Source organism: Peromyscus maniculatus, chromosome 9 (assembly GCF_049852395.1).
Source record: "Peromyscus maniculatus bairdii isolate BWxNUB_F1_BW_parent chromosome 9, HU_Pman_BW_mat_3.1, whole genome shotgun sequence".
Classification (NCBI taxonomy): domain Eukaryota; kingdom Metazoa; phylum Chordata; class Mammalia; order Rodentia; family Cricetidae; genus Peromyscus; species Peromyscus maniculatus.
The window spans coordinates 9,001,389-9,025,611 of record NC_134860.1 but is presented as its reverse complement, the minus strand read 5'-3'; the positions used below and the strand labels follow the sequence as shown (position 1 = coordinate 9,025,611).

The 24,223-nt window shown below is 45.7% G+C and overlaps 1 protein-coding gene across 1 annotated transcript in view; it reads right to left on the bottom strand.

The window, feature by feature from the left end:
* The window catches only part of Ercc6 (ERCC excision repair 6, chromatin remodeling factor), an 84,626-nt gene extending 61,166 nt beyond the window's left edge, over positions 1-23,460 (bottom strand). The window contains exons 1-5 of the mRNA XM_006976723.4: positions 23,362-23,460; positions 17,827-18,259; positions 16,002-16,122; positions 13,617-13,728; positions 6,286-7,015 (exon numbers count right to left, since the gene is read on the bottom strand). Of these exons, the coding sequence (XP_006976785.1) occupies positions 6,286-7,015; positions 13,617-13,728; positions 16,002-16,122; positions 17,827-18,245 (1,382 nt within the window). The 5' untranslated portion in view covers positions 18,246-18,259; positions 23,362-23,460. The remainder of the gene's footprint in view (positions 1-6,285; positions 7,016-13,616; positions 13,729-16,001; positions 16,123-17,826; positions 18,260-23,361) is intronic.
* Positions 23,461-24,223: the final 763 nt, after the last annotated feature.

Below are 24,223 nucleotides of genomic sequence, written 5' to 3'. Positions count from 1 at the left end.
AAGTATGTACAGTCTAAAACTGCTGAAGGTCCCCCACATCCAAGCAAGATCCAACTGAGGAACAAACAGAGACAAACCAATGCAAAACTGGATGTTGGCAAGACAGGAAGAAAGGATCCACAGCGCGAAGGCTGGGAGAACTGCCTTCTGAGAGCACTGTCTTTAGCAGGAGCTGGACCCCAGACAGGGTGGAGCTGACGGCCCCTCATCCCCTCACACCGCCCCCTAGTGAAGAGAAAACCCATCTAGGAGACAAAGCTGTGAGTCCTCTGGAGCAGGTAAACCCAGATGTGCTGGATTTCTCACGGCCTTCCCTTCCCTTCCCAGGGCTCCCAGGGCTGCTGAGGAGGAGTGCCGCTACTCGGACTGTTCTTATCGCATCAGATGCTATCCTTTTGAGGAGTCCAGAGAGGACTCCTCAAAGTTCATAGCTTGCTCGAACCCTTTCAGGAACTGATCCTTGGCAGCACGAGATGTCCATGTGCATGTCAAATCTCCATACTAGGATCCAACTCACCCAGTCCGCAGTGAAGGGGAGTAGGGGCCATTAGCTTCCCAGATGATAAAGCCTGAGACAACTAGAAGACATTTTGTAACATTTACACAAGGAATTGAGCCTTTATCAGCCATTGCAACTCCAGTTTATTCACATAAAATAAAGTAAAAAATAGGGCACAAGAAGATAAAAATGTAAAATTCAAAAAAATGCACTAAAGTGAGTTGAATCTGTTTCTGGGCCACCGTCTCTCATATTTACTCCGAAATAAACTGCCTCTGTTGCTCTTTCGAGGTGAGACTATCTCTTTCGCTGACAGTGAGCGAAGTTTAAGAAGCCATCGCCCTAAACCATCTCCAACTCCCAGATTCGAGGTTTCCTGTTCGCTTTCGTGGCCATCAAAGAGGCAGCTATGCGCTGCTTCTTGGCACCACCTTGTGGTCACACGTGGACACTGTACTTTCCACCAACCCCACAAAGGAAGGAAACATTTCCAACATCTCCCAGCTTCCGGCCTCAGCTTAGTGGTGAGACAGACCATGGGCAAGTTGACTATAACATAGTTGTGAGGGCCACTATAACTGTAACAAGGCAAAAACAGGTATGTACAAGCTCAAAGACTGGAACAATGAAGGAAAATACGTACAGGCTTTTCCCATCTTAATACTGCTATACGTTTACAACTAAAAACAAGTGGAGGAAGAGGGAAGCCAGTAAGCACAGCAGCAGGATGAACCGGAACCAGTTTCAGGCTGCAGCCCTGGACTCAGCCCCGTGTGCCAGATGGTCTGAGGAGCCCATCACTTGAAACAGTGTTTCTGGCCTCTCTGGGGTTTAACTGACTGGAGGCGAGGCCTGCAGGAGGGCTACCTCCAAAGCAGTGCCATATTGCTTTAGAGTTGAAAACAGAGAGCACTGCACCGCAGACCCCAAGGTCCTTACCAACGTTTTCCAATGGCCTCAGAGGCGGAGACTCTCCTGTACCCAGGCCCTCTCTTACATAAGCACAGTTACCACTGCACACTAGGGAAGATTTTAGGAAAACCAAACCGGCCAAAAGCTATGGTCTCAGGAGGGAAACAGCAACCAACACACACAACTTAGCAGTTTCCAACTCGGCCAGTGCCACAGCACACCTGGACAAGCTTTGGGGAGAATTTCCACGCCTAACCTGTCCAGTCATCGCTGAGAGCAGAGTTCCCAGAGGTTGTGCAAAACCAGTCTGTGCTGCTAAGCCCTGCTGCAGCGCCTGCTCCTTACTAAGGATGTGCAGGCAGTTCACTGGGCAACTTAAATCACAGCTGGACAGAACCAGAAGCAAGGGCTTCCGGGTATGAATTAAAGCTAACCGGTAAATGCTACCCCTACTCTCACCGACAGAAACCGACAACAGAAAGTCTGGAAATCCATGCCTCCTGGCCTACCTGAGCAGTGCTGACTACTGCTGGGGAGAAGGCCAGAGCCAGCACAGTTCTGTTCTACCATCTTAAGGTCAAAGAGCTGGTGGGAACGCTGTTGGCTGATGTCCCTTACCCACACAGTGGAGCCAGGATGGACATCACTGAGGGACTCTGGTATTCATCCCCAGCCGCCAAGAAGGCCTGGATCTGCTGGAAAACAGACCACTCCCAGAAGCTGGAGCTGGCAGGTAGAGAAGAGGCTGAGTTTCTGTTCTGATGGGAGAACGTGGATGTCAGGCCTCTCCACAGATCACCACCATCACCCACATCGCTAAGGCAACACAAATCAGACCCTGAGGAACAGCTGGCCTCCAGAGCACACAGTGAGACAGAAAGAAATAAACCACAAGGACATGGGGCAGGAAAGAAGCCCCTCAGGCTGGCTTCTCGGTCAACAACACCGGCAGAACCAAGAGTCCTAGGGGCTTGGGCCTGCCTCTAGTAAATGGACCTCCCCATGGGAGACCTTACCTTCCTTCCTGTAGGAGGGAATGGGGGGGTGGGTTGGGAGGGGGAGGCTGGAGGGGCAGGAGGGAAGAGGGGGATCTTTGATTGGAATGTAAAATGAATAAAAAAAATTTCTTAATAAAAAAAGAAAGAAAAAAGTCCTACAGAGGAAACTCTATGGTTCCTAAAGATGCTAACGGGGAGGTAAAACAACAAATAAGCCGAGCTTCCTCAAGGCCGGAAAGTCTGTACGTTTAACTCCTCTCCCATCCTTGAACACCAAAGGCACACCTCATAAAACTAGAGTGCAACTTCATTTACAAATGGAAATTCTTTACCATAAGTAAGTAAACCAATTTATGTATTTTTACTTATTTTTTTAACTATTTAATCTTTAATCCTTATGAATTATATCTTCTGAACAAGGTAATTTAGAAAGCCACAAAATCACATGCATAAAAACTATAGAGACCCCTAAGTGTTCCTCTCTATTGTCTCGGGTAGACATGCCCTTGCTAAACATCTCTGTCTGTCATGCTGAAATGTGTACCATCATCCCTCATCTTCACTCTAAACATGCTAACTTTGTTTCACTGACTTGCTCTCAAATGCTTTCCTGTAGCATAATCTGAGGGGGAGCAGTGTTGGGCCGCACTTCCTTATTGTCGCTGGCATGAAGTATTTCCTTTCCAGTGACACATGTGAGACTCGGAGGCGAATGTTACACATCCCACAAGGACCATGCCAACATGTTTGAGCTAGTGCATAGACAAGGCCCTGCACTGCAATGCACTTCTTCCATCCCTGATCTGTACCCACTGCCCCCTCCATACTTAGGTTCTGTATCGGTTCATGTCCACTGACACACAGCCTATGGTCTCTTTGCCAGAACTCAAGAAGCCAGTCCCAGGATGCAGACATACACTCGAATGTGGAAGCAAAGACCAAGCAACGGAGCTAACCTCACATCACAACTGGGAAATGAGCACACAGCACCTAGGTAGCAAGTGCCAGGCACAGGTACAGCTGACCTGGCCACTGTGCTGGGAGAGGTTACCATCTGGTGCTAGCCTCCAGCCTTGACTAGACAAGCGGAAGGATCTGCGTCCACAATAAAGTGTGGACTGTGTATCAGCTCCAGAAAGTCTAGTTAGCTTGGAGCTCTCTGAAGCACCAGCACTATGTGAAGAAAGACAGTGCTAATGGATACCTGCACTCATCCAGCAAGAGGAAGGGCCCACAAACACCGACTTTGAAGCTCCTGCATAGGAATACTCAGAGATTTGATCTACAGCAGCTCCTGGGTCCCACCTGAGGATCTCAGTGCATGAAGGAATGAGAAACACACGGAAGGGGACAGCGGAGGGAGACAGTTTACAAATCTAAGACTGAGATTTATACACATCTCAGAACATGTAAGACTGAGCTGAGAGCCTGGGCCTAATCTGAGAAAGGAGGAGGACTGTGACCGTTGTCTAATCTGGAGGAGGTGACTGTGCAGAAACGGCCGACAGATTCCTACAGAGCAGCTGACTACAGCAGCAGCTCTCAACCTGTGGTCGACAACCCCTGGGGGTCCAACCACCCTTCACAGGGGGCACGTATCAGATATTCTGCATATCAGATATTTACACTACGATTCCAACAGTAGCCAAATTACAGTTATGAAATAGCAATGAAAATCATTTATGGTTGGGGGTCACCACCACACGAGGAACTGTGTTAAAGGGTCACAACACTAAGGAAGGTTGAGACCACTGCACTAAACAAAGATACCTTGTAAAGATGAGCCCTGAGCTAGTGAGAAGCCTGTGGCTCTCAACTGAGAGAACCTAAGTCCTGGGATCTTCATTCTAGGAGTTTCCCACCCTCACATTCAACAGTGTAAAAGAGCATCATAACGAGCAGGCTATAATCAATCTGTACTTGTTAAGTTTTATATAAAGTTCTTAGCCTGGTTACATATGCTTAAACTTTAAACGCTTTAAAAAATGTTTTCTATACTGGAAAGTATGGACTTATTCTGGTCATTCTATAATTAACAACCCTGAAGTTCTTTTTCAGTCCAAGGACTACTACTACAATTCAATCTGTCTACAAAGATCAGCAACACATAACAGAATTCAGTGACTGGCAAATTTCAAACATTAATATGCTTCTCAATACTAAGCATTTTATTTTCTTTTAACATCCCCCAATCAAAAGAGTACCAAAGGAGATGTAATATACACATTTCAATGTGTATATCTGCAGCTTAACAGCCTTAATAACTAGCTATAAAATTTTAAGAGCTATCGTATTTTGGTGGCAATTAAGAGTTATTGATATTTCTGAAATTCATCTGAGATTTTACTGTAACTTTAGCAAAAAAATGGATTATGATATGGCTTTGGAAATAATAAATTGTTTTACAATCTTAACATTATTAAGAAAAAGTTATTGCCATGAAATTAAACTATATCCATATTTAAAATTCAATCAAAATAAATTGCTATGTTTAAAATATATTTAATATTGACCCAGTTTAATGAGAAGACTATATATTGCTCCATTTATAATCAATATGTTATGATTAACACTTTTATTAATTTTCTACAGTAAAAACTGACACTATTCACTGTTTAAAAGTATTGAGCAGTATTTCTCAAACATTACAGCTATTAGGTGTGAACAATAACTAATGTCACAGTGGGAAAAGACAAACATAAGCCCCTCCCCATCAATGTACTACCACACAGGAGCTACTAGGAGGGCAGTGTCCCTGGGCCTAAGTTATCATTAAGAAACTTGGGCATGGTGGCGCACGCCTTTAATCCCAGCAATGGGAAGGCAGAGGCAGGTCAATCTCTGTGAGCTAGAGGCCAGCCTGGTCTACAAAGTGAGTGCCAGGACAGGCAGGGCTGTTACACAGAGAAACCCTGCCTTGAAGAAAAAAGGAAACTCTGAAAAGGTTATGCAATGTATGTGGAGCTTGGACTAAAGTTAACAGCATTTCTGAACTAAAGAAAATCAGTAGGAACTTCCACCCAGGGCAGCCAATGGAAAGCTACTGGAAATACTATCAATCAGGTCTCCTCTCGTTGCAAATAAAAGCACTGTTGACTGGCTAAAGCCACCTCAATAGTAAGTATTTTAAAAGTATTGTGGTCCTTTCCCCCCCTGACCTCTGCAGACCTCCTACAGAGCTCACGCAGAAACCTTGTGCCTGTGGTGTGTGGAGCACTTTTCCTGGCTCACAGAAACTACCCAGAAATGGCGACTGTAACTCCATGTAGACACTCACCTCCTCTTCTCTCACACCAAGTGCTGACAAAGTCCTGAAGATAAAAGCCAACTCAGTCTCAGCAATGCCCAGTGGCAGCGAGGGGGATGTGTGCCGTGCACACAATCTATCTTCAGCATTATGGTGGTCTATAATTCTGTAGACAACTATTTTCTCAAAATCAACAAGGGGAAATTTGAGAGAGTATAGTTGCTTGTATGCCACAGCACAAGCTTCAACTTTTTCCAAAGGAAATTTCTCTAAAATGAATATCCTACCTCGTAAGGGAAAAAACCAAAGGCACCACCTTTTCCTCTCCTGGCACTTGCTGCAGAATGACCACTCTGAGCAAACTCAACGCAGCTCACATCAGTCCTCTCAGCTCTTGCCCAGCCTTCCCCTCGGCTCCTCATCCCAGACTTGCCTCTGAATTAGAATAAAGACTGAAGTGTGTGGGGCCAGCTCCACTAAGGAGTCCTGTCCGGGTTCCTGTGGGCTACGGCAGCAAGTCCAGCTTCTGCACATGTGGGTGTCTAGTGCAATGTAGATCTGGAAAGCTAAGGTCTTCAAAGGGCTGTCTCCTAACAGCCAGTAAGTGGCACAAGCCCCTGCACACTGACCTTAACCGCTGCTTATAATAGTCTTCATCGCCGTCATCTCGGCACCTCGCTACCTTGCGACCTCCTCCTCTTCCTTCCATGGCTTCATCTTCTTCCCCCGAACTTGGGAAAAAGTCATCATCAACCTCATGCACTGGGACTTTCTTCTGGTATTTCCGGCCCTTCCGCAGAGGCTTCAGTTCATAGCTGATGTCATCAGAAGACAGGTTGGCCACCGCTTCCTCCTCCTCTTGCTCTTCTTCCTCTTCCCCATCAGTGGGAAAGGACCCAGACTCCTCCCCCTCGGTGTCTCCCTCAGCCTCTGGCCTCACAGCAGGCTCCAGACCTTTCTTCCCCCATGGCAATCCCACTTTCCCTTGGAACTGCAGCGCCCTCTTCTGGAGCTTCCTCATATGCTTCTTCAAGCGCTTATCTGCTTGGGAGAGGACTTGGCGGCTCTGGTCCGGTTTGGTCTCATTGGGTCCTGCGCTTGACTCAGCTATGACCACAGCCTTTCTAGCTGCTTTTTTGTTAGCAGTTCGTTTCTTCCTTTCAAAAGACAGTTGTGCCTGGTCTGCCAAATATTTTTCAAAGCCTGATACTTCATTGAGCATTATCTTTCTAGGCTTTTTCTCCGGTTTCTGAGGGGCTGGGGTACCAAATGGTGTCATCTGGCCAGTGCGGATCAGTTCTTCCCAGGCAGCCTCCTGGGCGGGCATGAGCATACTGCCAAGACATGATGGCCCCGCCTCTGAAAAGGAAACAACAAGGAAGACTCCATAAACTCTGAGACAGCGCACAGGAAACAACCATGCATTCACAGACAGTAAGAACTTCCAACAACTCACAAAATAATCGGTGGACTGAAGTAGAGCAAAGTTTATTATAGCATTTATATAATATATTCCTGTTTAAAAAGGTATTTTCTCAGGCCGGGCGTTGGTGGCGCACGCCTTTAATCCCAGCACTCGGGAGGCAGAGCCAGGTGGATCTCTGTGAGTTCGAGGCCAGCCTGGGCTACCAAGTGAGCTCCAGGAAAGGCGCAAAGCTACACAGAGAAACCCTGTCTCGAAAAAACCAAAAAAAAAAAAAAAAAAAGGTATTTTCTCAGTAACTTGTCTCCAAAATATGACACTGTAACTGTGGTCCACGTTACCACGGGACACTGCAGCCATTTTTTAAAAGATGAAATTATTATACCCGTGACAACACAGACTGGAGACCGAACTGAAACAAGGCAGACACAGAAAGACAGGTACTGTGTGCTCTCCCTCGTATGTACATCTAGAAGAGCTCATCTCACGGAAGTTGAGAGTAGGATGCGACCATCAAGAGCTGAGAAGAACACTGGGAGGACAGGGAAGGCTGATGCACGGGACTAAAGCCCAATTAAACAGCAGCAGAAGTCTGTGGCGCCCCTCCACAGCAGGAGGCGTGCAGAGACAGAACTCCTGTGTTTCAACAGCTGGAATAGGGTTTACATGTTTCACCATAAAAACGATGATGTTCGAGAAGACAGCCATGATTAACCTAACTTACACACTACATGATATATATCATTGAAAAATCACAACGCCTCATAAATACACTAAATATTTACCTTACTATACACTAGTTCTTTTGTCTACCTTTGAATTTGAGTAAAAATGTGTCAGAGACCTGTTCCCTGTCAAAGGCAGGCTTATCTACACACTACTGGTTATAAATAGACAAACTTAGCTGTTTTCTCATCAGTTAAGAAGCAGTCCATGAGGAACGATCCCCCACGTTTCCGTTTCATGGCTTTGCCCAACAGATGACCTCCATTCACAGAGTCAGCATGCCTAGCTAACACAGACATGAAGTACTTACTCTGCACAGCCTGCATGTCACTACCCGTCACTTAAATCACGCTGCCTGACCCTCTGACGTTGCCACAAGGCACTGCCATCTACAGATGTGTTGGGCTGCATCCATAGCTTTCCCAGGACACATGTGGCCCACAGGACACAGGTGGCCCATGCCTGGTCAGTTCAGACAGGGGAAAACTGAATCCCACAGTTCCAATACGGTGAGTGCTCAACAGCTAGATGTGACCAATGGCCAGCACACTGACCAACAAAAGAGATCCCCTCACTGCAGAAAGGGCCATCTGAGAGCTGGGGAGATGGCCTGCTGTGAAAACATGACCATGGAAGTTTAACTCCTCAGTACCCATGGAAAGCCAGGCATGGCCACAAAGTGCCGTAACCCCAGCAACAGGGGCAGAGGCGAGTGGATCCTACAGGCTCACTGCCCAGCTAGGCTAGCTAGGACAGCAAGGCCCGGGCTCATGTGAAACTCTGTCTCAAGAAATAAGATAGAGAACGGCAGGGCAAAGTCCTGATGTCCTCTCTGGTCTACACACACACACACACACACACACACACACGCACACACAGACACATGGACATACACACACGGACATACACACAGATATACTGAATGATACCATGCTAGACATGTGATGTGAATACATGAAAAGATGAACTAAACATGAAGACATGCCAAGTACAGTCACCCAGAAACACCCCTCTCACTAACTGAAGCTGACCTCCAGCAAGACACTTTATCATGTAATCAGAAAATGAAAGACCTACGAGGCCAATGTCACCAGTCAGTTTTTCACTACCCCTGCAGTGAAATAAAATATACATCAGAGTACACAAGCCAGCAGCTCTGTGAACATCCACACAAAAACACGATCTGCAATTATGTATCAGCATCCAGATCTAGTAATAGAAATTACTAGTATTCCTGGAACACCCTCCAAGCTAATGCTCAGCTTCCAGCCTCCCAAGATAGTGGCAGGCCTGACTCTAAGGATGACTCATGCATTCATATCTGCCTGCTATGCCTGGCATTCTGCATGTGAGATCCATACTGATTTGCTAAACTGAGCTGAACTTTATTCAATTAGTGTTGCTACTATTCTGTGATTGTACTGCAATTTTCTCTTTCTACTATTAATGTAGTTTGGGTGGTCTCCAGGTTTGGGCTGCTAGATTTTAGAACAAGGCTGCCATGAATACTCTGGTAGACATCCTTTGATAATAATGTGCATCTGATTCTTTAGTATGTTAAGCTTTAGTAGACACTGCTGAATAGATTTGCAAAGTGGCACTAGCTTAAGTTTCAAAAGTGCTGAAGAGTTCCGACTGGTCCACATTCTTGCCATTCCATCATTTTACTGATTCCCACTGAAAAGAGAAGGCCTTTCAGATTCACTGACCTCAGGTACTACTTTTGTGGACAAAATCCTGGACCCACTGTTCTTAGTCTCTGTCTTTAACCCTTTTTTCTAGGTTTGTGGTTTTTTTTTTTAATGCATTATAATTCAAGCCCTTTGCATGTCCTACAAATTCCTCCCCCACCTACTCTGCAGCTCCTTCTCCCAGTCTACACACCATCTTGACAAGCAGCTCTTGGCTGTCATTAGAGTCCATTTAACAAACCATTTTCTTCCATGTGCACATTTTTGCTCTTGCTTCAGTCTTTGCCTCCCCTACCCCCAGGATCGTGATAATGTCTTCCCTGTGTTATGTTCTCAAAGCCTTTTATCATTACATTCAGATCTATGATCTGCTTGAGACATATTTTTATACGGATCAAGATTCATTTTATTTTCATGTAGATTAGTATTATTGATCAAAAGACTGTTCATCATAACACTGCTTACCATCTTTGTCATAATCAAGTGATTATACATGGGGGCCTGTTTCCTGAGTCTTCTCTTCCATCCACTGGCCTGAGTATCCTTGAGCCCAACACCACACCGTGTTAATCACTATAGTTTTATAATAGAGCTTGGCATTGTGTTCTTTCTCTTTACTTCAATAAGGAGGGGTAAGACTACAGGTCTTACTCTGTAGGCTAGGCTAGTCTCAAATTCATAGCAATCCTCCTGATTCAGCCTCCCAAGAGCTGGGATGGCAGATTTTAGCATCAGCTTGTTAATGACCTTTACCTCCAGCCTACATGTCTTACACATGCCATTTGCCATTAAAAAAAAAAAAGGCTCAGATTTATATCTGAGGGGTAGCACCGATGTCTTTCTGTATGCTGTGAATATGTGTTACTCCCATTAGTTAGTAAATAAGGCTGCATTGGCCGGCCTATGGCAGGGCAGGATGGAGCCAGGCGGGAAAATCCAAGATAGTGAGAGGAGAAAGGAGATAGGGGAGATGCCAGCTGCTGCCCACGGAGCAGCAAGATGCCAGCAGACCAGTAACGCCACGGCCACATGGCAACTTATAGATTAACAGAAACGAGTTAAGTTGTAAGAGCGAGCTAGCAAGAAGCCTGACCCATAGGTCATATAATCTGCAATTAACAGTAAGTCTCTAAGTGATTATTTTATAAGTGGCTGTGGGACTGCAGGGCCAGGGCAGGACCGTAGAAACATGTGGCCATGGAACCAGGTAGGACTGGAGAAACTTACAGCTGCACAACTGGCGAGAAATAACATCTTTATAATACTGTATCAACTACAGTATATCTTCCCATTTACTTAGGTTTTCCTTTATCAATAACATTTTGCAGGTTTTAAATGTATAAGACACTGTAGAACTACCTTCTTTACTAAGATTTATTTCTAGGTATTTAGATTACAACTGGCACCTTTATTAAATTTTATCATTTATTTTTCCTGGCATACAAAAATGACTAACTTTTCTGTATATGTATTCAATGCTATTACTAAAAGTCAGGGGCTGATTCCACATCAATCGTTTGAAGTTTCTATATGAACCGTCACACGGCTATGAATAACGATGGACTCTCTTTCCCACCTTTACTCTTCCAGCTTCTCTTCTATCCCTACAGTACCCAGTACGCTGCTGAACAGAGGGCAGCATGCCTGCTACCCTCCAGGTCACACTGGCAAAGCCAGGCCTCACTGTGTTTGTAGTCTCTCTTCACACCACCTACACCCAGGAAAAGAGCTTCTTAACCTCATAGTCACTACAAGGAAAGGCCTCAGGGAAGCATGTGGGCAGCGTACTTCCCTGACCCCTGAAGGGCTGAGAGAGGTCCACACTCAGCAATACAGAGCTGGGTCCCCAAAGCCTGGCCACACTGGCATTCAGCTCTATGGCCTTACAGACAGGACAAGGGCAAAGGACAAAGAGAAGAACCAGTACGCAGTGATGGCTAGTGGTCAGATGGAAAAGTATCCTGTAAACCAAGAGTTCAGAAAAAAGGGGGCTACAGATTTGTAAGACACCAGATCCATGGGATGAGATACTCAGGGAGAGAAAACAGAACAGGAACACTAAACAAGTCATAAGCAATATCAGCATTTGAGATACTGCTGGATAAACTAACCAAAATAAACTAACCAGAACTAATCAGAGGGCAGAAAAGAAGCCAGGAGGCAGAGAGCATCTGAGGCTCTCTCAAGGCACAGGCGGTACCAGTTGCTGTCAAGAGGCTGACTCAGCAGAGGTGAAAAGAGGCTGCAGGACTTAGGGAGGTACCTATGAACTCTGCACCAACCTTTACTAAAGCATCACCAGAACTAAAGACCAGCCGGCTTTAGACAGACAGGAATAGATTTCCTTTACTAATAGGAAAGCCAGAGCCCAAGCAGCAGAAAGCACTGATGTAAGATTAATGAATCACATGAGACTGAACTTTAAAATAAATCTAAGGCCATGAGTGAGGACATACACATAATGCAGGAAGATCACAATTTTGAGGCTAGCTTGAGTTACAAGTGAGATCTTGTTTGGGGGTAGGGGGAGGAAAACACATTTATTTTTTCTGTTGTCCATTGCTACACTCTTCACACTAGTCCTCCAGGCTACATGAAGAAAACATTCTAGGAGCTGAAAGAGAGTGTTTGCTTCATCAGCTAAAGTCAAAGGAGCTTCAGTCTTTACATTTCAAGCAGGTGCTGGCCAAGCAACAGCCAACAGTGTGTAAATACAGAAACTAAGAATTAATTCCAGAGCTTATCCATTTTCCCAAGAGATTTTCCAAAGCACAACCACCCTGAAGAGTACTTGAAAGGAATACTGGCCATGGGCTAACCTGAAAGTCTTTCCATAACAGAATGAATACTTGGAAAGTCCACCATGTTCCTTAAAGATAAGTGTGAACATCTACAGAGGCTGACTGACGATGCTGGACAGTGTGAGCATCTACAGAGGCTGACTGACAATGATGGACAGTGTGAGCATCTACAGAGGCTGACTGACAATGTTGGACAGTGTGAGCATCTACAGAGGCTGACTGATGATGCTGGACAGTGTGAACATCTACAGAGGCTGACTGACAATGATGGACAGTGTGAGCATCTACAGAGGCTGACTGATGATGCTGGACAGTGTGAACATCTACAGAGGCTGACTGACAATGATGGACAGTGTGAGCATCTACAGAGGCTGACTGACGATGCTGGACAGTGAGAACATCTACAGAGGCTGACTGATGATGCTGGACAGTGTGAACATCTACAGAGGCTGACTGACAATGTTGGACAGTGTGAGCATCTACAGAGGCTGACTGACAATGATGGACAGTGTGAGCATCTACAGAGGATGACTGACGATACTGGACAGTGAGAGCATCTACAGAGGCTGACTGACAATGTTGGACAGTGTGAACATCTACAGAGGCTGACTGACGATGCTGGACAGTGTGAGCATCTACAGAGGCTGACTGACGATGCTGGACAGTGTGAGCATCTACAGAGGCTGACTGACGATGCTGGACAGTGTGAGCATCTACAGAGGCTGACTGACGATGCTGGACAGTGTGAACATCTACAGAGGCTGACTGACGATGCTGGACAGTGTGAGCATCTACAGAGGCTGACTGACGATGCTGGACAGTGAGAACATCTACAGAGGCTGACTGACGATGCTGGACAGTGTGAGCATCTACAGAGGCTGACTGACAATGTTGGACAGTGTGAGCATCTACAGAGGCTGACTGACGATGCTGGACAGTGTGAGCATCTACAGAGGCTGACTGACAATGATGGACAGTGTGAGCATCTACAGAGGCTGATTGACGATGCTGGGATTACAAAATGGACTTAATCACGATGCTAGTTCTCTTTATCAAGTTACATGCATAAGAATGTTTAAATTTCCAATTTGTTAAGCCTAACACTAAATGTGCATCAGCAACTTCCAGAGAACCGGGTTAACATTTTATTTCAGTCTCTAAAAACCTTGTGTCACTTAAGAGCTCTGGTTCTGTAGGAGGACAAGATTTCCGCAGGCCCATCTGACACTGAGGAAAGCAATGTGTTCTACAACACCTCCCCTGAATACAGACACCAAGCATCAATTAAGAGCATGGTAAGCTGTCCCCAGCATCCTCACCTGTGTCTTCCTCCTCCAGGCTGGCTTGATCCAGTTCTACTTGGACCCCGGCCCCTCCAAGGATGGCCTGGAGACGTTTCTGTTTTGCAGTTATCTTCTTTAGCTGTTGTTCCTTGAATTGTAAACCCCAAATACAAGATATAAAATGCAGTGATTTATTGTTAAATACAAAGGATTATACCACAAAATTTTAAAACTTTAGTCAAGAGTAAAATAAACATGAAATGAAAGCCCACAGGTAACACCACCAGAGAGCCGTATCTGAGCAATCCTGCAGCACACTGGCTTGAGCGCTCCTAGGCAGCCAGCCATGCCCACAGGCTGCCCTCACCCTTGGGCCCGAGCACTTAGGTCACCTGCCCTGATGTGGAAGGTGGAAATGTTCTCTGGGCCCCCTCTTTACACTCTGGATACATCACTAAACTCAGTTTCTGACCTTGGCAGCCAAACGGCTATGGCAGGCAAGAGCCTAGAGTGATAAGAAATAAACACACAAGAGCTTAAACGTTAAAAAGTCATGCCCATTGAGAAGTGCCCATGAATGGCATCCTTTACAGTACCCTATCCCATCAAAAACTTCGAAAGACACTGTGCCTTTTTCCTCCATGTACCTCAGACTCCTTTTTTGTCTCCCTTGGCATTTCAGAACTCAGATGTGTGGCCTTCCTAAAGCCTCTCAATTAACCAGACCAAAGTGCTTCGATTATCTTCATGGAGAAAAGAGCTCTTGCCTAGCACACAAGGCCCTGGGTTGATCTTTAGCATTGGAGTGGGGGGCAAAGGGAAACAACGGTGAACACAAACAACAGTATGCTACCACGACGTTCAATTTGTTGTTTTCTCAGTCTTCCTCTCATCAAGAATATCCTACTTAAAACACTTTCCCTCTGAAAATCCCAAACACCGAGGTCTTGCTAAAGAAAGATGGGGAAATATAATTAGGTCACACCATGACCCAGTCACCTAAATTTTGGTCCTTTCCATCCTTAAAATCCCAAGCCCCAAGAAGCCAAATGCCCCCTTTTTGATTTATGAAGACTCCTCTGCACTGAACCGCCAGCTCTGACGTCCGGGTGAAATAACGGGCTAGGACATGGAGAATAAAGGAGGGCCACAAGAACCGAGTCTCCCCCCAGCCTTCACCTGCACTTAAAAGCACAAGTGCTTCATGTGCTGCAACGAGTCAGCCGCAAGCCCAGGAACTGAACCATCAATGCCGTCCTTCCTAGTTACTGCCACCCCTTTCCACACGGAGGGAGGTGTGCAAATCCAAAAGGTGTGCAAATCCAAAAGGTAAGGTTTCAACCTTCACAAAGTCGTGGATAAATCCCACTCTCCAAAGTTTCCAGCCTGAGCAAAGCAGGATCCTAGGTAACAGATCTTCCTCCCCTTGAGTTCTCTGCCTCTAAAGACAGCCCCGACGTGGCTGTGCTGACTGCACCCAAAGCAGAGACGGAGCCTGTGAGGGGTGATGGCTGCATCCACAGGAAACAAAGGGAGACTCTCGGCTAAGCAAGACCTAAGCAGGGCAGCGAAGGCCAGACAAAGCAAAGGGACTGAGTGAGAGGCCACATCCCAGTCAGAGGCTGGAATGGTAGAGTAACATGGTGACAGGGAAGACCAGGAAAGAACACAGAAGTGAGGAAGCATGCGAAACCACAAAAGAACTACTCACAAATATGGATGGAAACATGTATGTGTGTGTGTGTGTATATATATATATATATATATATATATATATATATATATATATATATACACATGGATATGTGTCTGTGTGTATGGGTTATTAAAAATACTATATAGCAGAGCTGTCAGATCACACGAATAAAAGGCACCCCAAGCCAGGCAGCGGTGGTGCACGCCTTTAATCCCAGCACTCAGGAGGCAGAGCCAGGTGGATCTCTGTGAGTTCGAGGCCAGCCTGGTCTGCAGAGCAAGATCCAGGACAGGCACCAAAACTACACTGAGAAACCCTGTCTCAAAAAACCAGGAAAAAAAAAAAAAAGGCACCCCAAATTTTTCTATTGTGGGACTAGAGAGGTGGCTCAGTGGTCAAGAGCAATTATTACTCTTACAGATGACCTGGGTTCAATTCCCAGCATGCATATGGTGGCTCACAACTGTCTATAACTCGAGTTACAAGGGATCCAATGTCCTCTCCCAGCCTCTGCAGGCACCAAGCACACACATGATACACATACATAGATGCTGGTAAAGCACTCATACACTTAAAATAAAAATACACCTTTTAAAACAATGTTTTTCTATTATAATATTGTTTCACATAACACACGTCCTCTCCAGATCACTTCCTAAGCTGGTAAATGATCTTGACCTGTAACTTTGTTTAAATACAGTACTTAGTACGTCAATTAGCATCACCTTGTTATACTTCTGACGTTTTACAGAATCTAGTTTCCTGTTGACATCTCTGTTGGTGGCAGCTTGAGGGCTAAGTTGCTCTATAATTTTATTGATTTGTCTCAGGGATGTTGTACACGACCTGAAAAGTAAGAAGAATTGCTTGTTTTTTTTCCCTGTGGTAACATTTTCATAGCATAAAGTAGAGAAAATGATAGAAATCTATCTATTTTACTTCTTATGATCTGAAATGTAAACAAAACTAAAGCAGAATGCATTCTTCACAGCTACAAATAGATTAAAGCATAAGGTAAGTACTAACGCTGTTCTCTTCTCTGGGTATTTCACTTCTCACGCCTGTGTGCAAACGACCCATTTCTTCTACAAGCATTTTTTAGTGTCTACTTTATTCAGGACAGTGGGGTAAGGACAGAACTCCCCCTAAGTTTCCTTTATATATGAAGAAATTCATACACATCACAGAAGCCTCCCAGAGTTTGACAAAGTCCTGAAAGTGCTTAATCATTTTCCTTAAGTGAATCGTTCATCTGTGAAAATGTTTTCCTTCACAGAACTGGAAATTCTTCTACCATAACAATAAACTTCATGGTGTAAAGAGAAAAGAACAACTGAAAATTAGTTGCTCCTAAAATGCTACAAAATTACTGCTTCTAATTTTTAAAGGAGAAAATCAATCTCATAATTTGCTGTTTGTATTCTTTACAGATTTCAGGGTAACGATGCAAGTTACTAGCTATCTAAGCAGTAACTCCACAGCATTCTCCTCTGACACCTCTGTAGAAAGCAGACACAGCTCTAAGATCAATCACAGAAGGTGGGTCACTGCAGGGAACACTAACGGTTTCAAAACACCAAGCAAAAAGATGAGCTACTCAGGGGGCCGAAACTAAACAATAACAATAATAATTACTTGAAATAAAAAAAAATCAAACAATTAGAGACAAGGAACTGTTAAGAGAAAACGTGCCCTTTAAGCATCTGTAGAAACCTATTCCCGGCCTTTCCAGCTGGGCAGCCACCATCAGGCTCACTCACCTGCCTCGCTCCCCAGCCATGCACCGGGGTTGCCGTAGTTGCTCTTGCTTATGTCTGGCCCTACCTAGACATCACCAGGAGGAGAGGTGAGCTCCACACTCACCACCTCCCAGCTCGTGGCCTCTCCCCCAGGCTGGAGCACCACCTTCCCCACCGGGGTACTGCGCTCAGCAGAACCCATGTCTTCCTCCTCTACAACACAAAAGAAGTCTCCACGGGACTGAATCTTGCTTTTATTTATTATTTTTTTTATTTTTTTCAGAACTGAGGACCGAACCCAGGGCCTTGCACTTGCTAGGCAAGTGCTCTACCACTGAGCTAAATCCCCAACCCAACTGAATCTTTCTTTAGAGCCAAAAATAGGACAAAGGAAATGAAGGGCAGGGAGTTTATTCTCATATTTTTACAAATGAAAATCTGAAAAACTGCCAAAAGAATAAACATTAAGTTTGGGAAGAGCAAACTACAAACTACAGAAGAGAGAAAGGTGATGATGGGTGACACCCTTCCGGTATCTCACGTGTCTCAGATATCCCATGGATATCTCCTAAGAGCACTCAGCATGTGCTTTAGGACAGCCTTTCTCTCCCAGACCCTAGGCAAGGACAGGACTTTAGGAGCTGATCTGAGCACTTACCTCTCTAAGCAATTTTGTTCCTGAAGGAACAGGAGCTCAAAATGCAAATGGAGGGCTATCCTAACCAACTGTTTCCCAAATCTCAGCTTTCTATTCCCTGAATTTCCCTGTCATGTTTCAACTCAAGTCTGACAAAACAAGGCCCCCACTCACATGAGGTCATCCAGGACTGACTGATAATCCTTCTCGGCATCCGCGAACTGGGCCCCACGGCTGGCCTCGTGCATGGCACTGTCCACCTGCTGAAGCACACCCTGTTCCAGGATGGCCTGGTCATAGACATCCACACCCAGGCCCTGCAGCTCCAGGGCCTGAGCACTGGGCTCCACCGAGGGGATCTGATGCCGGTCAATGTGCAGCAGGGCTGGCCCTCGCCTTGTGGCTGCCAACACACAAGCTTCAGCCGATGTGGATGGCCCGTACTCACAGGAAGCAGAGAGGCACTCCCCAGCCTCTGAGTCCCCTCCACTCTCCTGCCCAACCAGCATGTCTTCATTAGCACTGGCATGCTGACTTAGTGAACAGTCTTGCTCCTGAGGTTGAGGTGAGTTGGGGACTTCGTCATGAGGCATCCTCTACAAAGTTTCTAAAAGGAAAAGAAAAACACTGATGAGCCTTTTGGTTATATAGAATTATCAGTATACAATTTCTTAAATATTTGTTAAATGCACGATTTCTCAAAACATCAATAACCTTCCAATTAAATAAATTCAAGTTTCTAAGTATTAATTTCTTTAAAGAGTACAAATAATGATAAAAAAGAAAAGCTAACCAAAATAAACACAGTAACAGCAACAACAGACACATGGACAGCGACTGAGAAAGTCAGCGGCCCAATCCTGAGTGATACCCACAGAGTGTTCTAAGACAGGTGAAACGACCCAGCTGCTGTCTTACCAGTTAGCATTTTCACTGGGCAGTGGCACGAATGCTTTATGTTAGAGAGGCATGGCCAGCAGCATCAGTAATAGAGAACTTCTATGGGAAGAACAACAGAAACTTCAAAACGGAACACCCATCCAGTAAACGGAACATATCAGAATCTCAAAGATAACTCCATTCCAGATGTCTTCATCAAATCTCTACCCTCAAGGCTCAGAGAGCTATGTGGAGGAAGAGGATTGATTGGCTCAGAGGTGGTGGATGACTCTGGGAAAACGGTGTCTCTGGACACAACAGGCCTGACCCATATGAACTCAAACTGACAGCATGCACAGGGTCTGCATGGGTGAAAACCAGACAAAACCCCAGCTCTAAGAAGGGAAGCAGACACAAGTCCCACCCCTAACCAAGAAGCTATCTGCAACCATACCTGCTTTCCTCAACGGAGAGTCCCTGGGACATGAGTCACACTCCAGGCAGGCCCCATGCCCAGGAGTAGCTGCCGAGAACACAGCTGACCCCATGGTTTTTTGTGCACTTTTGTTATGTCTTGTTATTGTTTGGTCTCACTGAGCTGTTGTTGTTGTTAGTTTGTCTACTTTGACTTTTGGTTTTTGTTTCTTATTTTCTGTTGTTTTTCTTGGTTTTATTTTTTGAGAGAGAGAAAAAGAACATGAAGTTGGGAGGGTAGAGAAGTGGGGATAATGGGGGGGAGGTGGAAGAGGGAAAATAGTATCAAAATATACACGATTTTAACAAATTTAAATACAAATTTAAAAACTAACTCCATTTCAGTGTACAATATAATTTCTCACCTGTCAGCTTGGCAGGCACAACAGACACTAATGTAAATAGGAAGAATCCACTTGGCATACTATCAGTGGGACTATACATTAGTACAGGTCTGTTCAGAGACAATTTAGAAATGTCAGTCAAAAGTTTAAATGTACCTAACCTTTGCTCAGCAATTCCAGTTCCAGACATTTATCCCAGACAAACACAAAATGCTATTTCCAGTTTGTTTCAGCTGGCTTCAGTGATCATGTGACTGGCTGGGAACTGCAGTTCGTTGCCACGGCCTAGCATCATTAAGAGGACTGGACCACATACCACTAGCTTGAGAAGAATCAAATTCAAAAAACATGCTCTGCTTTTACCCCATCATCACATCAATGGTGTGTAAGCTATGGGACAGAGACTGTCTCTACTCACACACAGGTCCAAGAATGCCTAGTCTAACATGACGATACCAACTATTTCTTATGGTGTCAATAAAGAGGATGTGCATCTGTGTGTGGGGGATGCATACAGAACATCTGAAAAGACCACTCTACACCTGCAACAGCTGGATGATGCCTCAGGAGCAGTGAGGGGGAAAATGACCTGTCACATCTTATCACATACTCAGGAACTTCTCACAAAAGAACATACTCACGGTATTATTGGTATAATACCAAACAGATACATTTTAAAAAAAAAAACAACCAAGAGACAGTCATACTTTCTATTTAGCTGTAGAAAGACTAATAAACTTTCTTTAGGCATTGAAACTTTATTTCTAAGAAATGATCACAAATTCTGCTCCCACAAGCACAACCCACTCATTCCTCATGGGATAAAATATCCCAGCAATCAAATGCTAGGATATAAAATGCCAACAACTGAGCAGCCTCTGCCTTTGGAGGCTCACGGGACAATCCACTCAGTACAAGCCAGCGGTGGGAGTATGGACTAGACGACACCACATGAGCTCAGGTCTTCTCCAGGACCCAAGAACAGCAGAGATGAGTTGATCTCTGGTATTGAATCCCCGGCCATAGGTTAATGTGAGGGGACACCCAATATCCGCTGAAAGGAAGACAGGTTTAGAGGGCTCCAAAATAAGAGTGGCCTAGGCGACTAAGTCACAAGTGAATTCAATCATAAGAAGACTCTCAGACAGGAAGCTGGGGGGAGGGGGTGCTACTGAGCTTGTTCCAAGTCACAACACGGATACACTGTGTGGTCTGAATGCAAATCCGAGTTCAACACTGAAGGGTAAACGTTAACATCAAAAGGAGACTATTCCTCCCTTTGGGGGCTTCCTGATTATAGTCAGAGGAAAAGTCACCCTCCGACAGAAGGGTGAAATTCTGGTTCAGAGCCTTGTAAGAGCTGGAATTCAAAATACACATACTCAGAGCTTAAAGAAATTTGCTCATCTTTTATGTATAAAGGGATTTGTTTTTAAGTTAAAATATGTCAATTAAACCAAAAATATCAATAGTTTTATTATAGTCAAAGATAAGTTTACAAAATAAAATTTTAAGGAAACTGATGATTTTTAAACAGAATAAAGTACTGATCAAGAGAAATGAATTGAGTAGATTCCATAGGAAAGCAGGATTCAGTAGATTAGGACCTTGGTAGCTCAAGGGGGATGCCAAGAAAATAAGTTTCTAGTTGGGCATGGTGGCACACACTGGAATCCCAGCACTTAAGATGCTGAAGCAGGAGGACAGTGAGTTTAAGGCCAGCCTGAACTAAAATATATATATATATCATGCTGTTCGTGGGAATATATATATATATATACACCCATTTGAAAACCATGAAATATAAATATATATACCATTTGAAAACAAGAAGAAAAGGGGAAATAAGTGAACAAATCAGTAAAGCAATGACACAAAAACTAAACGCCAGACTGTGCAAGGTCAGCAGGCAACAGGGCAAGAAGGACACAGGGAGGCCACCCACGCTTCAAGGAGCTTGGCTACATAAGGGAGAAGGACAGAGTGATAAAACAATGCATGGCTTGTTGGAAAGTGAAGAGAAAAAATATAACGCGATGGTAGAAAACAATATAATGTGATGGGTAGAGAGGACATAGGAGATGACTTGAACAGGAAACTGTGCAGCAACCAGGAACGGTCCAAATAGAAGTGACCAGAAGGCACAGCTCATGTCTATCTGCCTCTGGCTGGAGAGGGGTTCCTGGCGTAACTAAGTCTACAGATGCAAAGGGAAGTTGAGGTGGACTACAGAGAAAATAACTCCATAAAGAAGAAGCCTGGATGTTTCCTCAGTCAGTCACAGTTGGGACAGGGTGAGAGAAGAACGAGAGTCTGGAACAAACGCCTGTAAGGACAGCAGTGATGAGAAATGAACACTGCAGGTACGTGCGGTCCAAAACTGTGGCTGGCCAACACGTCCAGCACGGTGCAGGCCCTCCCCCTGGGCGAGCAGGCCCGGGGAAGTGTCAGGATGGACGGAGTAGAAGTGGGAGAGCAAGGGAATAAAAGCTGAAGAAAAGCAACTGAAGACAGGCGGTGGTGGCGCACGGCTTTAATCCCAGGAGGCAGAGGCAGGCGGATCTCTGTGAGTTTGAGGCCAGCCTGGGCTACAGAGTGAGATCCAGGACAGGCACCAAAACTACACAGAGAAACCCTGTCTCAAAAAAATCCAAAAGAAGAAAAGAAAAGCAACTGAAGTAACAGCTTGGAGTTCACGGTGGGGTGGGGGTTTGTTTTCTTTTATTTTTAGTCAGAAAGGAACTGGCAGAGGGCACAAGCCATTTAGCTTCTAGTGGAGGGGATGTAAACTTGAAGGCTTTGATCAAAGTGCTATGGCTTCAGAGGTGAAATAAATCACACGCTAACACACTGTTCCTGACTCAATTACACCAGGCATTAGGCACACTAGTTCCTCTGTGCACAAAGCTTAGTCTCTTGGGAGGTCAGGCATTTAAAAAAAAAAAAAAAAATGTGGTGATGGCTATAAAAAGAAAGTACAGAACTCTACAGTGGAGACCTAAGTGAAACTGTGAAGGGGGGTGTGAGGTAGAGAAACATTCTAAAGAATGAATGGGATTTAATCAAGGTCAAAAGCAGTTAGCATCTCGCAACGAAATTATGAAAATAGGATGGGACACAATTAGAACTTATTTGTAACCAAGTTAGCTGATTACAGTCTCGCTCACTATGTAAATCTTACAGACTCGCTTCAGATACATCCAAGACTTACAAGGCTAGGAAAATAGACTTGCGTCTTGGGGTTTCTGTGGCCCACGATCGAGCTGGATTAGGGGCTGGAGAGTTACCTCTAAGTAAGCACAGTTTTGAGAACGGGCAGGCAAGAAGGGCCAAGGCACACAGGTCTTCGAGAAAACGTGCTTGTAAAAAAGATTTTTATTTCAAGTGTGCACTGAAACGGCTCTCAAAGTGTTTCGGGGTGGGCGACAACGGGAGGACCCAATTAATAGTCGTAAAAGACGGGTTGGACGACTGTACGGATAATGGAGAAATAGCAATGCAGTGCTAATAGGAGGCGGTCTAGCAAAAACAGCTAATAGTGAGGAGGCAAACGACCGGCGCTTGGAAGAGGGCGACCGCAGTGAGGATGACACGGAGGGAATCCAGGTCACAGCATTCACCTCTCAACCCTCCCCACTCAACTTTGCATCAGTGCGGAAGGCGCCTGGGCATGCACCACCCCGACTCTCCAGGGACGCCATTATCGTAATCCGGACCCAACAGCGCCCCGCCGGCCCTGCACGCGGGGCCCCATTCACAGACCCCCAGGCCGGCCCCGCGCCGCGACAGCCCCCCGCCCGCCGCGCAGGTGAGAGCGTGCGCCACGCGTCACTTCCGGCTGCAGGTGAGCCCACCGGAAGACAGCCGGCCCGAGGGCTGGGGGAAGCACGGCTGGCTCCGGTGGGCTCCGCGGCAGAAGGCTAGAGGCCCACGGCGCGAGGCCACGGCCGCATGGGGAGCCCGAAGGGCAGGCGCCCCCACCGGGCCTTCAGTCCGGCTGCCGAACACTCACCCGGGACCACGCGGCTGCCCAGACGGAAGCTTAGTCTCCACAGCCGCTGGGAGCGTTCGTGGAGAGTTGAGCGCACGCGCCCTAGGTCTGCGATAAGCACCGCCCCTAAGGACGGCGAGGCCAAGAGCGCATGCGCTCCGGTCGTGCCGTTTGTTTGTAAGCAAGGGCGTGCCACGTGCATTGACCCCAGGGAGCAGCACCCCGGCCTTTGTCCCCGGGCTGAGTTGGACTGTGCTGGCACATCTTTCAACAATAGTAAAAAGAACCCTTATCACTGCTCACCACCACTACCCCAACACACACACCTGGGCAGGGCATCTGAGTGCGTGCACTCCAGGCACAGTGGACACATATAGATGACTTGATTGCATTAAGTCATTTAATATTTGTCCCGAAACTCGGTAGTAAGGAGAATTCTTCACCCAACCAAGAAGTCTAGCTCGGAGAATTTACAAAGAGGAGGCTTCCCATGAAGTAGCTTTGCTAAACTGGGAATCCCAGGCATGCCAACAATGAAGAAAGTGGAATTGTCGGGGTCCACGGCACAAAGTCCTGAGTGAAAGGAAGTGATTGAGGGAGGGATGTTTGGGAATGGGGAGTGTCAGCATCGAGAGGCTGCGTGCTGCCATCCTCAGCAACCCAGGGCATCTAGACTGAGGCTAAACTAAGATTCTGCCTTCAGTGCTGAAAGGAATTTTAAAACTAGCCAGTTTATGAAGCAGAGTTGAAAGCCTTTATTAAAGATATTTTGTAAAGGGCTTAAGCTCAAGACTTAAGAAAAGGAGAGGCTCTCAGAAAGCAAGGCACGCATGAGGGCATAAGTGGGCTGCTCAGGGAGCTGTGATTGGCTTAGTATTGGCCA